Source organism: Haemaphysalis longicornis, unplaced genomic scaffold (assembly GCF_048455015.1).
Source record: "Haemaphysalis longicornis isolate Haplotype H1 unplaced genomic scaffold, Haemaphysalis longicornis Haplotype H1 scaffold_1, whole genome shotgun sequence".
NCBI lineage: Eukaryota > Metazoa > Arthropoda > Arachnida > Ixodida > Ixodidae > Haemaphysalis > Haemaphysalis longicornis.
In genome coordinates this window covers 4,745,661-4,759,941 of record NW_027526203.1, presented here as the reverse complement: position 1 = coordinate 4,759,941, position 14,281 = coordinate 4,745,661, and the positions used below count along the sequence as shown (strand labels likewise).

At 42.9% G+C, this 14,281-nt stretch overlaps 1 protein-coding gene across 1 annotated transcript in view; it reads right to left on the bottom strand.

Annotated features, from left to right (window-relative positions):
- Positions 1-14,281, bottom strand: part of LOC144161013 (uncharacterized) — a 270,785-nt gene that overhangs the window by 129,095 nt on the left and 127,409 nt on the right. Inside the window, exons 21-25 of the mRNA XM_077692158.1 lie at positions 14,227-14,280; positions 13,455-13,499; positions 12,437-12,490; positions 5,533-5,577; positions 3,932-4,039 (exon numbers count right to left, since the gene is read on the bottom strand). Coding sequence (XP_077548284.1) covers positions 3,932-4,039; positions 5,533-5,577; positions 12,437-12,490; positions 13,455-13,499; positions 14,227-14,280 — 306 coding nt within the window. The remainder of the gene's footprint in view (positions 1-3,931; positions 4,040-5,532; positions 5,578-12,436; positions 12,491-13,454; positions 13,500-14,226; position 14,281) is intronic.

Below are 14,281 nucleotides of genomic sequence, written 5' to 3'. Positions count from 1 at the left end.
CCAATCTTTCAATGTCTCTACGCCCGTAAAGCCGTCTTTGTGTGCAGAGGTTACTACATGAATAACTGAAAATAATTTTGAGGTTTATAAATTCCGTCCACTGCCGATGTTAAATGGCATAACCTGGCCTAAGCGTATTTTCACAACTCTTGAAATATACCTTAGGCTTATAGTTATCCATAACATTCTCCAGCGAAGTATTACTCATACAAATATGTAAAAACAAATACTGCGATTTTTTAGTTCTCCTCCTAACGAAATGAAGTTAATAGTAAAATGTGCAAACTTGCTTTTATAACTTGAACAATATGTTTTAAACCGGCCGTAAAGTTATACAGCTGGTTCTTTATTTTCGGCTAGAGCTCATACGAATGGAGGAGAGCGATCTTTTCGGGATTTTTATAAATGCATTTAATGCATATAAATGCATTTTAAAACGCATTTCGTGATTTTTATGAATGCGAAGTCTGTCGAGGTTGATTGCGGCACTTAAACTTATTTTAGCAACGTACCTTGGTCAGTGAAATTGTCTGTCTAAACAGCTCTACTTGCCTGCTCCCGCGTGATGACACCCACGAGCCGTGCCGACCCAGCTCGACATCATAGGTATAAACGCGAACGTGGTGTACAGAGTTCTCAAACGCATATTGAATAAAGATTCATTTTTAAGTTTTCTGTTGACAACGTAGACTGGTCAAGAATCAAACTAAATAATATTACTCAGGCAGCCTTGTCTTTACTCAAATTTGTATTGAGACGTTGTATTCAGTCACATACCCGGAAGCAGAAGCGCACGAAAAAATTAGCGCTTTCTCATAATCCTTGGTCAACCGAGAAATTATTAATAGCAATGAGAAAAACAGATAATCGTTACAAAAAAAGCTAGAACAGCTTTTACTATTAAATTACGTGCCCGGTACAAAGAAATGTTCAGTCACCTGACTTCTCAGTTAAAACTAGCAAAACGTAAGTATTACAAACAGAAAATTAATGAAGCTGGCAATAACACACGAAAAAATGGTAAACTAATAATTCTTTCGTAAATAGAACTTACAATAGAGATGCTGTAACCCGAATCGAGCATAATGGTATTGAGTACAACAACCCTCTCGACATTGCCAATGCCTTCAACACTTTCTTTATGTCTGAAAAGCCTAACCGAGCTGCGCCGCATGAATCCGCATTCCATCGATTGCCCTACTCCTTTTTATTTCTACCAATCCCAACGGAAATATTAAGTGTCACACAAAACGTAAAAGTTACAAGTGCTGGGCTTGACATCATTCACCCCATTCATATAAAAATGATTTCCCATCATATCCCTGATGTGTTCTGTCCAATTGTTAATTTGATGTTCAGATACTGTTTTCCGATAGAACTTAAGCAAGGGAAAATAATTAGGGAATAGGCAACCGAAACGTTATGCTAACTACAGGCCTATATATATTTTACCTTTGTTTAGTAAACTAGAAAAATTAATCCTCCTGAGTCTTACCAGTTACCTCAACAAATTTGATATCTCCCTTTGCCATTATGGCTTTCGACGAGGCAATTGAACTGACTTCATACCAACTAGTTTCGTTTACTGATTAACAAAACAAAGTTTTGTTTGTTGTTGCTTCTACTGAGGTTATTTTCTACGCGTTATTTCGAGCTAACATTACATTTATCATATTTGTGTTCGCGCATGCGTTGTCCTTTTTATGTTCTATTTCTCCCAGTGTATATATTTTTGTTCGTATGTTTGCTTCTGCTACCCCCTATGTAATACTACTGCCCCTATGTAGTACTACCCCCTATGTAATACCCTCCTGCGTGAGGGCCTTTAGGAGTACTTTGAATAAATAAATAAATAATAACTTAAAACAATAATTCACAAAGGGTGTTACGCAGGTTCTATTTTTATTGATCTAACAAAAGCTTTTGACACCATCAACCATATAATTCTTTTCAAAAAATTAAAAGCCGTTGGCTTAACTGGACCACCTTTGCAATTCTGCAACGCTACTTGTATGATAGAACACAGGTCAGTCTGAGACTCCGAAGTCACTTCCATTTCCGGAGTTTATTATAACTACTACAGAGGTGTTTAATGCTCTGTACTAAACCCCCAATTATTTTTAATTTACATAAAGGATTTACCTAATTGCCTTTCTTATTCAAAATGCCTTTTGTACACTGGGGCAACAGTTCTTGTGGCAACACATACAAAAGTCATTTCACGTCAGTTCAAACAATCTAGATGCAAGCACTTAGGATCGTAGCATCGAGTCCGCACCTTGCTCATCCCAAGCCTCTACTGAAAATTACTGAATTTTGACAGTTGCGAATCTCATCAGGTATCGCCTTTGCATTTTCCTCTGCCGAGCTATTAATAACCTACTTCCCCAGGTCATTTTTCACTCCTCATTGCTTTCCATCCATAACATAACGAAATTTTCTGCCAGTGGTAATTTAATCCTGCGTAAATTTTGATCTATTACGGGAAGCAAACGGCACATTTCTTTGAATTTACCATTTAGAATGCACTTCCGAAGAATGTCAAGGAACTGAAAACACGCATTCTTTCAAAACTGCTTTGAAATGCCATCTCAAAAAACAGAATTCCCAACTTTTGGTAATATTTATTGTAATGACAGGTATACCAACAGCATTGAGAGTGAAAAAAGTTATTCAAATTATGCAGTCCACTTTCTGCTCATTTTAACTTTGAAATAAAGTATTTGTACTCTTTCTCTGTTTTACATAGAAGTATTAATTTATGCTCGTTGTTTTGTTGTTCATGTTTGTAGACATTCACTCGAGTGCTTTTATTCTATTCATATTTATGTTCACTCGAATCTTACGGAACATAATATCTACAATATTGCTCATAAAAACGTAGTTGTCTCTATCTTTATGCTAAAAATACTGTTTTACTGGAATCTCCTGTTTTCTGCACATCGTGAAATCTCGTATATCTACTTTTACAAGAGGTCCCGTTGCAGTCTGTGACTTTGGGACCTTTTCTGTATATGCTAACCATGCACTCAACCTACTGTTTACAATAAAATGTTTTGACTCTCTTGAAAACAGAGGTCTCAGACACAAAGTAACCAGCGCTATTACCCAAACTTCATCGCGTAATTTTTTTTGTTGCATTCAGCTAATTGAGTAGCACATTCTAACGCTCTTCTCCTGCTAAACAGTGCGGGCTAGGCCCGGTAAAACAGCTAATAATTTTGTCGGCCATTGAACATGAACTCACCGGATCGTCTCCACTTTCAAAAAAATGAAAGCCAGTAGTAGAGTCTAAACAATGATGTTGCCTCATTCATTTCTGTTGGTGCCCCGGGTATTTAGTTACCTTTAATGTCTCCCTTTACGTCACACTGGCCAAAGCTAAAAAACTGTAAAGAAAAGCGCAAATTTCCAGCCACTGTGCTGCAGTGGCTATATAAGCTGCACTGCTCCACATTAGGTTTCGGAGTTCGGTTGGCGCCTGCGGAGGACGTATGTTTCTGTTGATAAAATACCAAAACAACCATGCATGTGATATTCAGGCACACGCTATAGATCCCCACATCAGTGGCACTCCATTACGACATACTCGTAATCCAGGAGAATTTTGCAAACGTGAAAACAAACTTCGCTTTTGAAAATTGTACATGTCAGAACTTGAAAAGGACTGGATACCGGGGGAAGATCCTATGGGGTGCCGGAAGACTCCCGACGTGGTTGATTCCGCATGCGGCATCAGGTGATTGACTCCGCGCGCAAAAACGGGACGAAAAAAGCCCGCGAAGCCAATCACGCGAAACCACATATGAAATCAACCCTACCGCAATTTTTCCTGCACCTCGTCAGATTTTCCCCCCGCTGTGAACATGTGTTAGCTTTGTTGACCATACCTCAGCCGTCGTTCAAAAACTTCACGGGCTCTACGACTCACCTTTGGTCCTTCCGGACCCTCTATTCCTTGGCCACCTTCAGTTCCCGGAGGCCCCGCATCACCCGACAGCCCGTGGTCGCCTTTCTGGCCGTCTGCACCAGGCGCACCCTGCAACATCGAGCGCACGTCTGTGCTGGGCGACGGGTTACTTTCAAAGCGTCGGTATCTATGTACTCACATCCACAGCGACAAACTGATTGTCTTCCCTTGGGAACAAGTGCTTGCAGACGTTAGTGACGTCAGAATCAAAATAGAGAACGCCACTTAAATTACAAGTCTGGTGTGTCTGTCTTATCCTTATCACGGAAGAGGCGCCGACTAAAGACGTTTATGCCACCTGAGCTCCATGCTTGTCTGAAGGGGAACTTTTGAACCGAAAGCACAAGTTTTTTGAGGCCCTCCGCCAGATACGCGACAAAACTCCGGGCGACTAATTGATAACATACCACCGTGTCTTCGGCACTTCACCTCCATTCTCGCATAATTGCTCCCGGAATGCAAGCGCCGATTCTCGTTTACATCAGAACGGCGCGATGAGAAGCCAGTGAATATGTATCGGCTCTTCGTTGCACTATTAGTAGGAAAACAACTGCCGGAATCGAAACATTGATTATCAGGGGCTACGCACAGGAAATTTCGTAAGCATAGACTCAATGAACCACACATCAGTACACAGACGGGGATCTCGCCCTGAAAAATATCGCCAAATATTAGCATAGTTATGGCTTGTTATAGTACTATGTAACTTTCAAAGCGATGCAACATATTCAGATCAGCAAGTTATCCGTTTTTATAGTGATTTTGCAGAGTAAATACCTCTTTTAAGTTTGTTCTTTTACAGCACCAGCTGTAATTGCCAGGCTAATAACGCGTATGCTCTGCCAGAAATATTAAATCTTCCCAAATATTCTAAAATACACCTTTTTACGTCTTTTACGTAACGAATCGCACGCGTAAAGCCAAATAATTTCAATGCTAACCACTGCCTTCGTTTTTGGGGACTTTAAAGCATTCAGTACGGAGAATGCTCATGAGCAACGCTTACATAAATGTAGGCGTAGTGTAAAATGCTACTTACATATATGCAAGTACCATTTTGCACTCACTGCTACCGTGATGCATGCTTTAATTATCAAATTTGGCGTTTTGGATAATTCCACACATATTGCGAAATTTATACTTCATGCAGAATCTCTCCAATTTAAATTAAAAGGAGGAAAGGTCGTAACATTTTAAAGTTACTGCCACGACTCATACGCTCATTATGTAACAAATGACGTTTCCGGTCATTTTAGCAACATCGTGAAGGTTTTATACACGTTTTTATGCCACATTGTATGGAAAAGGAGCGAAGAGTCAGCGCTTTGCATCTGTGTGGTGCTGCCCCAAGCGCGCGCGCGTCTCGAAAGACGTGTCCAACTCTTGCCAACTCTTCCCTTAGAGGTATAGCGCTGAAGTTCGTCTTATCTTGAATTTTTTTAACATTTTCGGTAGAAAGGTGTCTGGTACTAGCAAATTGTAAGGTAATTCTGTCAGTTTACGCGTGAAATTCCTAATACGTGACAGAACCTCTGGCATCATGACATCTAAAATTTACATACCTTGTCTCCCTTGTCGCCCTGCGGCCCGCGAGGGCCGTCATCTCCCTGCATTGCAAAGTGCACACACACATGAACATGAAGGTCGTAGTCGTAGTAGGAAAACGGCGGATTTTTTCTCGACTTATATTTTCGCTTATTTATCAATGAATCAAAGAAACGTGACAAGCACACGTCATTCGGCCCTATTATACATTTCGAAAAAAAAAGCCGAATAGCACTGGCAATGACGACTGCAACCTTGATATGTATATATATATATATATAAAATCTGAAAAGATAAAAACTCACACACAGGGCGCGAAAAAAAATAAGGTTAGTAGAGACAGAGACAAACGAGAAAGACGTAGAAAATAAAAATAAGTTTACTGACGTTTCAGGGAGAGGACTCCAGGGAGTCCTCTCCCTGAACCGTCAGTAAACTTATTTTTATTTTCTACGTCTTTCTCGTTTGTCTCTGTCTCTACTAACCTTATATATATATATATATATATATATATATATATATATATATATATATATATATATATATATATATATATATATATATATATATATATATATCAGTGTGTCGAACCAAAGAAAAAAACCCCGGTTCAGTTCCGGTTCGACAAAATCATGCACCGAACCGGTTCGCGAACCGGTTGGATGAGTTCAATTATCACTGGAATTAGAAAAACATTTAGTGGTTTAAAACGGCAGTCAAATCGAAATACAAACAAAAATTCAAAATGCTGCTGTTCCCCGAGGGAAGTGGCGCAATTGCAAAGCAAACTTTAAACAATTCCGAGATATTAGAAACACAGATGAAGTGGAAACGATTTAGCACCCACTTTCTCGCCAAGACTTTATGTTGTCCTAGGGACTATTCATAAAGCCACCGCCAAGAGATATGACGGTGGGATATATTTTCTGCCTTTTCCTTTTTGTTGAAATCGCAATAGTCGCTGGAATCGCCCATCACGCTAACCTTGAAGCCTTAAATTTAGGGTGCGTACTGGCGCGTTCAAATACCAGCGCTTAATACCAATGGCGCACATTTTTTATATTTGTAACAAAAGAGAAAAATCCTCCAACAGGCACATAAATACTACCAATGAATTAGATTATTAGATGCGACGCTGAGAGATGCATCTATTGCCGGCGGTGTCCTGCGTGCGTCCGTCGTCCGCGTCCGCACAGCTGCGTCTCTCCTCCGTTCGCCTCCTCTCCTCTCTCCGATAGCTAACACTCTCTCCCAACATCTGCGGTCGCACTGCGCGCGGCTGCGCACTGTGCGCATGTGCAGTACTCTCCCTCTCCACGGTCTCCTCTCCTTCGGGCGCGCTGTGCATAGAAGCGGAGTGCCGCACTCCGGCTGGTCTCTCAGTCGACGGTCGTCCTCGCTTGCGCTTGCACTTGCTCTCTTGCCGTACCCGACGATTGCTTGATGCGACGCGAAGTGTGATGCGACGCCCCCTTCAGCGTCGCATCACACCAGGGTTCCCGCGAGGGGAGGTGGGCGTAATTTGTTGGTCACCCTGAATAATTTGTTAGCTGTCACGAAATGTGTTAGCCACACTTTTGTTAAATGTAAGCTTTAGTTAACGCTCAGTCACTGCATTATTGCTCTGACAACTGCAATTTCTTTTGCGATAGCTATAACAGATGTGTGCATGAAAATCAGTATGCCATCGTACCGACTGACCTCCGGCCATCGTTCCGTGTGCTACATTGCGCAATCTTATAACAGACTATGCTGTTACCAAATGAAAGGGAAATTTGACTTTTTTTAGGTAGACGCTCTTTAACTCGTCCACAGAAGTACTCCCCTCCGGAATGAGTAGCAGTAGAAGTAATGTAGTGAGTTGGGCAGCCAGTACAAGTGCACCTTCGAAAAAAAGCAGATAAGCAGATCTGAAAGAGGCCAAACTGCAGAACAAGCAGAAAAGATGATCGCTGGCGAATGGGGTAGTGTGAGGTACTGGCCTGCCTTTCTGCAGGCGTAATCTGCTTTATTACTGTTCATGCTTCCAAGACAAGGTCGAGGGCTGCAGTTTCTTGCCCAGGGATTAAGAGCGCACGTTAACAGTTTTCCGTTGATTGATTGTGGTGTTGAACGCGCCGACGCAACGCAGGCGGTGAGGCGCGCCGTAGTGGAGGGCTCCGGATTAATCTTCACTAACTGGGGACATTTAACGTGCGCCGAAATTTCGTACACACGGGCGTTTTTTTTTTTTTTTTGTCGCCTCCATCAGAAAAACGGCCGCCGCGGCCGGGAATCGAGCCCGCGACCTCATGCTCAGCAGCGCAATGCCTTTATTGATTGATTGATTGTAGGGTTTAACGCGCCGACGCAACGCAGGCGATGAGGCGCGCCTTAGTGGAGGGCTCCGGATTAATTTTGACCACCTGGGGATCTTTAACGTGCGCCGAAATCTCGTACACACGGGCGTTTTTGCTTTTCGCCTCCATCAGAAAAGCGGCCGCCGCGGCCGGGAATCGAACCCGCGACCTCGTGCTCAGCAGCGCAACGCCTTAGCCACTGAGCCACCGCGGCGGGTAGCGCAATGCCTTAGCCACTGAGCCACCGCGGCGGGTAACATTTTTCCGTGACACATGTGTTGTTTGTGTATCTGTAAAAAGCGGTACTTAGGGTACTTAAAAAAGTCGCAGCTAGGGAAGGGCAAAGTCGTTTTATATCAGCTCTGCCGAGAATGACATTTCGTTTGGTGAGCATGCACTACGCTCGTGCTTCCAGCAGCAACAGACCATTGCTACATTGGTGCTCATTCACTTCCCCTGTTGGTACATAGAGCGTGATAGGGTTCAATTGTCTCAAGGGGAAAGTGCGCGAGCGGGTACGAAGTTAATGGTAAGTGAAAGAAAAAAAGGCCTGAATTGCATTGACTACGCAATATCAACAACGAAGGGTCGAACCGTGTCGGCATGAACCGATAACCGTTATGTCTTTTTTAGGTTCAGCTCCGGTTCGGGTTCAGCGTGCTCAAAAAATAACGGTTCGGGTTAAGGTTCAGTTCCGGTTCGACACCGTGATATATATATATATATATATATATATATATATAGGCTTGAGCATGAACTCCATCCAGCACCAAATAACATTACGAGGCTAAAAAAGAACGGTCTGCAACTCAATGAGATATGAAAACTTCTCAGTGCTTACGTTGGAACATTTGAAACAGTGGTACTAAGAGTGTTAAAGGAGCCATGAAGAGAAAATGCAAGTTGGTTTTATTCGAAAGATTTCGTGTTTTATAGTGCCCCCAGCGCTTGTCCGGATACAAACGGTGGTTTATTCACTGATAAATTAAACAATTTAAGTTAAAATTTTGATTTTCCCGCTCAATCGTGCGTTTTCGTGGTCCCAAATGACATCACAGGACCCGACCGCTCTGCAGCCTAGAGTACCTTCATTCACGCATCCGCCGTATAGGGTAGAGACACGTATACGCTGGCGCCGCCATTTTCGGTTGCTCGCTCGCCGCCGAAGCAAGTCATTGTGTCAAAACCGCGTTAAAATTATCGCCGCAACGCGGTTTACTGAAGAAGTTTGAATCATATTGTCTGTTTCGCGTTGCTAGGTCTCGTGGGAAACGAAAAGAATAACGCGTTGAGCCCGTTGGCCCAACTGCGGCGGCACGGGACCGTTCAAAGGTTGTCTCCACCCTGTACAGCGGTGTTGGTTTGTTCCCGCGTTTCTTTACGTTCCGTAACCTAGATGGCGCCACCATACCGTGGCCAGCGTTTGGTTTGTTTTTGCCCGCATTTAAACCTGGCTTGTTTTTGTTCTGGGAGAAAATATTCGTTCCCTGAAACAGTGCTCGCTCGACAAATGGGGTCACGTAAGACACCGTTGCTTGCGTCAATCGGCCAGTGTCGTCTGAGACAACCCCAAGCCCCGTAGTGCTGTGCAGCTAAACCAAGCATGCTGTGCGCAGTACGAACAGCAGAACGCATCAGTACTTCTATGTTTACATGTGCTTTCGTAACTTCCACTGTTTGTCCCATCATTCTTATTGCTTTATAAAGAATGTGCCCTAAATTTAAGCGCAAATCGCTCGTTCGTCTAGTTTGTAAGCTCTACCTAATTTGCGTCTGCTTCTGCCAGCCTCCGCCAATCGCAGAGCTTAGCTCATGTGACATCATAAGTTCTGTTGCGGGAAATGAGCTGGTGGGTCGCATGACCATTCCCGTTTTTCCTAATTATGTAGCTTATTTGAGCGAAGTGTATACGTTAAAAGTGGTGTCAGTAAGATTGTAACGAGACAATCTTTTGAATGAACCAAACTTGTGTTTTCTCTTCCTGGCTCCTTTAAGATTAGCCAAGTACAACGGACAGAACTACGTCGAATGCATTTCAAAGTACGTTTTAAACGAAATAGCCCATTATTTGAGGACCATTGCAAACGCTCAGCTTTCACGTGCGTGTTATATAAACCAATGCGGGAAACTCGCCATGAATTCTGGAACTTGCTCAGTAAAACGGCAATGAGGTCCAGGCTACCAGTCCAAAAACACATAACGTGTGTACTTTGAAAATGTAGTACCGACCGCATTTTGTGCTGACATGGTATGCTGTATTCTTAACGATCTCTTTTGTAGCGCTTTAGTTAAATGAACCCCGCAACACTTTTTTCAACTTTTTCTCGAAATCCTAAGTGCCTGCCTAACGTAGTCAACCAACACATCCTGTACTTAGATTAGGGGGCTGCGAAGTACCTCAGCCAAAAACTACTGATCTATGCCTATCAGATAACTCTTCATCAAAAGAATTTTCTATCTTTCCCAGGTCTTGGCGTTCTTCGACCACTGGAATTAAGTCATTACAACGGTGTAGCTTCTATTGCCCGGCTTTCCTTCAGTTGCAGCAATGAACACATCCGATGGCCACTTTAAAAAGAAAGCCACACAAGCAAACCAGAAACGGAAGGCGTGTGTGCCGCGACGAGCAAATCACGCAGTACCGCTCCGTGCTGGCGATAACTATAGCTTTCACAGTGCTTCGAGACGCGAAGGAAAGAGTGATGGCTTTTATAAGGAGTGTCGCAGAGCCCTTAAATCAGATAGCAATTCTCAAGCGTAAATGGTGAGCTGTCGTTTTCAATGCGTACCAAAAAGACAGGCACACAATATTATTTAAGGATAGTTAAATCAGGCATGCATTGCCAATCAGTGCCGCCAACAAAGGAAATTCCTCGAATGACAGCAACGTGCATACCGTTTGACTCAAAATTTTGGTCTGCGCAGTGGCACAGGGCGATGCAAGCGTGACGTTCTGCACTGGGTAGTGCCACAGCGCAGACCAAAATTTTGAGTCAAACGGTATGCACGTTGCTGTCATTCGACAAATTTCCTTTGTTGGCGGCACTGATTGGTCCCTCGAGGGCATTGTGGTGAAGCTGAACCACGGGTTTGGCTGTGAGTGTAGTAGTATAAACTGTAGCGCATCCGAATGATCTGCACAGCCACATATGGCGTAAGCGTATGGCGTACAAAATCCCTTCTCGTACAGTTCTTTTGTCTTTACATGACCCACAAAAACTGTCATAATTTTGTTAGCCAAATTTATTCTTTAGCAATACAAATATCCAGGCGGAAAGGCTACCTATACATATGAATCAGGCACACACGCACGTTGCGTGCTCCACTAGCTACATTTTTAAGTTCGTCCACTTGATGTAGACTCTAGACAGTTGATGCTTTAGCAGGCAGGGCCGTTGTGCGGACTAACCTAAAAACTGCAACCTTATAATTGGACCTTTTAGTATAGTTATTCATAGATCCAGTAGCACCTGGTTAAAACGAACTGCAAGAAGCGCTACAATTAGTTCAATATACTTAATAGCTCCATACAGCAAAACTCCCATATGGGGAATTCTGTCGCAAGTTCGCTATGTCCTAAAATATTTCTAAGAAAAGTGCAATAAATAAAACGCTTAAAAACCCCTATCAACTTGACTGCTCGATGCACAATTCGGACAACTCGAATCAATCAACTTTTTTAAAGATTTAATGATGATGATGACTGATTATTTTTTGGCGCAAGGCCAGCAAGGGCAAAGAGCGCGAAACAAAAGTGATTACCACAAAAAGTGGGTATTTAAAAGTATGTCAGACAAATACTAAACTCAAATAAAGGTGATGGTTATGGCTGGCGTATAGGGCCAGTTTTGATTATGCATGATAGGAAACCAGGTTTATAAACTTAACATCTGAAAAATGCTTACAGACGCGCTCCACAGAAGGTTTACGGGAGCTTCGTAACATTTACGAGAGCGTGGCCAGACACGTGCGGCTACAGCTCCCGTAAGTGTTACCGATGTTCAGCAAACCAAAGCGCCAGAGAGAGAGCATATATATAGCTGCTTTGCATTATACTGTGGCTATCACCAGAAATTTGTATGGATTCGTTTGACGTGTATTTTGTTCTTGGCTTTAATGCGTGATTTAAAAAAAACGTGTTAGAGACTTCGGACGCTGTCCTTGCAATCTCTACTTGTTCCGTACTTCACCATCCTTCTTGAATCCTTCCCTTGATTAGCAGCATTTTAACGCTAAATACCAAATGAACTGTAGGTTCTTACCCAGCAGCAACCAGAAATCAATCGATAAACAGTGACCGCCTCAGGCGAAATTTTCGAAGTTTATAGATCACGTGTGTTGGCTGGTCTCTCCACCCCTGCGTGTAACCGACCAATGCGCCAGAAATAAGGCTAAGCCAAATTGAGGTGCACTGGTCATTTCAGTAAACACAGGCACCAGCAACAATTGGCAAATGTTGTTTATTAAAGATTAGCTTATGTTAAAAAAGAATAGTGAAGACTAAGTAAGGATAATCTAAATGGCATGCCGCGAAGCAAGTCAGCCTTACTATGTACCCATGCCAAAAGTCTTAGGGGTGTACCTTGACGCCACGGGGTCCAGGGAAGCCTGTGGGCCCCTGCTGGCCGGCATGGCCCTGAAGAAGGGAAGAAAACAACGGTTGAAAACGTGCTATCCAGAGGGCGAACATGCCTGCTCGCATTATTATGTCACAACGAAATAGCTTTGTATTAAATGCTCGTTACTTATTCTAAGCCTTATACCCTGATGAAAACGTACTTTATGACCTAAAGAGTGCCGTATAGCTTTAGAACATAACGCACGTCAAAGCATCCCGGTGAAAACTGACTGCCTACAGCTCATTTTACACAAAACATCCACGCGTAAAAAGCGTTCTGTTGATTTAGCGACTCAGTGCTCATTCAGCTAAACAAACTCCCTGGGTTTTTTACGATACCATAGAATTGTTATCGTAAAAAGAAAACCCGCTTACGTATCCCGGATTCGCATGATGGCATGGATATTTAGTATGCTTTGTAAATAAGAGGTCAATAACCTTGGCGACTGCGTCGTTTTTCTGTGTGTGTGTGTGTAAAAAAAGAAATGGCTTTAATGTTACTCGCGAAGCTTTAGAGTCGTGCAACGTCCAACAGCACTATAATTGTTGCTGCGTGTTAGGCACGCTTCAAGGTTAGAGAGGATGACGCTTAAGGCTAATGCGAGGACAAGAATTTGATGGCGCTTTTCGGATTCAGGGTGCTAAACTATGTATTTTATTTCACAAATAAAACGGCATGACACAGCGCCGCAGCGCCTTAGTCAACTCGCGATCACCCGTGTGTTTAGCTAAACTAAACGTCACTGCAGTGACCGTGCGAGGGTGCTCCAGGTGCGTTACCGTGAAACTAAATTTTCGCCCACTCACGAAACTAAAATCTAGTCTATCTAAAACTGAGTAACTCTCATGAAATTAAAATCTAGTCTTTCTAAAACAGAGTATTTCTAGGACGAGTTGTAACGATTCATGAGTAATACACACAAAAAGATGAGCGCATCATGGTCGCGTAGTGTACGAAGGGAAAATTTCGCGAACAACTTACCATGTCTCCTTTGCTTCCCGGCAGACCCGAGCTCCCTGGAGGACCCTGCGACGCCGCATTTTTAGCGTGAAAGCACTGAAGCAGGGTGCAGTCTAATATTGACAGATGAAGCGAATATGAATCATGATGAAGACGGCGGTGACTACGATAAAAAAGGGGAATATAATGGCGATGATGCCAAACAGCAAAGGGCTTGCGTAGAGATGTTCTGCCTCATAGCTGTTTGCAGGGTGTTCGCATCTTTTCTTTCCTTTTTTTTTACTTTTGTCCCAGCATTTACTTTTTTTTTCTGTAGAGTTAAGTGAAAAACGTTACCATTCAAATTCCACTATACGGCTAACGTCCGAACCTGCTTGCGAAGTGATGCTGTTATGCTCATCGTGTGAAAAGGTATGCGGATGTATTTCGTTGAAGTGTGCACCAAGTTAGGTAATTTCGTTCACTCCTCTCTTTTTCAGAAGGTGTGTCACCCCCAGAAAATCACTTCGAAGATTTAGCAATATGAGTTAAAAATATAAAAAGGTAATCTTGTTTATTATTCATTAGCTTCAAAATAGCTATCTTCAGCTGCCTTGTTACGCACAAGGCGGATGGAAGCCTGTTTCTGAGCAATCTTGAACGTTCGAAAGAACAAACATCTTAGAACAAAGTGCTTATATTCGTAGTGCTTTAATTTTTATGCTTTGTTCAGTACGTATGGACCAATGTAGGTAGCTCAAAACAGTTTACAGTGTGCCGGTTACTGATCACTGACAAGAGGCTGTTTACTCACGGGAACTCCGTCGGCTCCTGGAAGTCCTGGAAGTCCGGGTTTTCCCCTGGGCCCC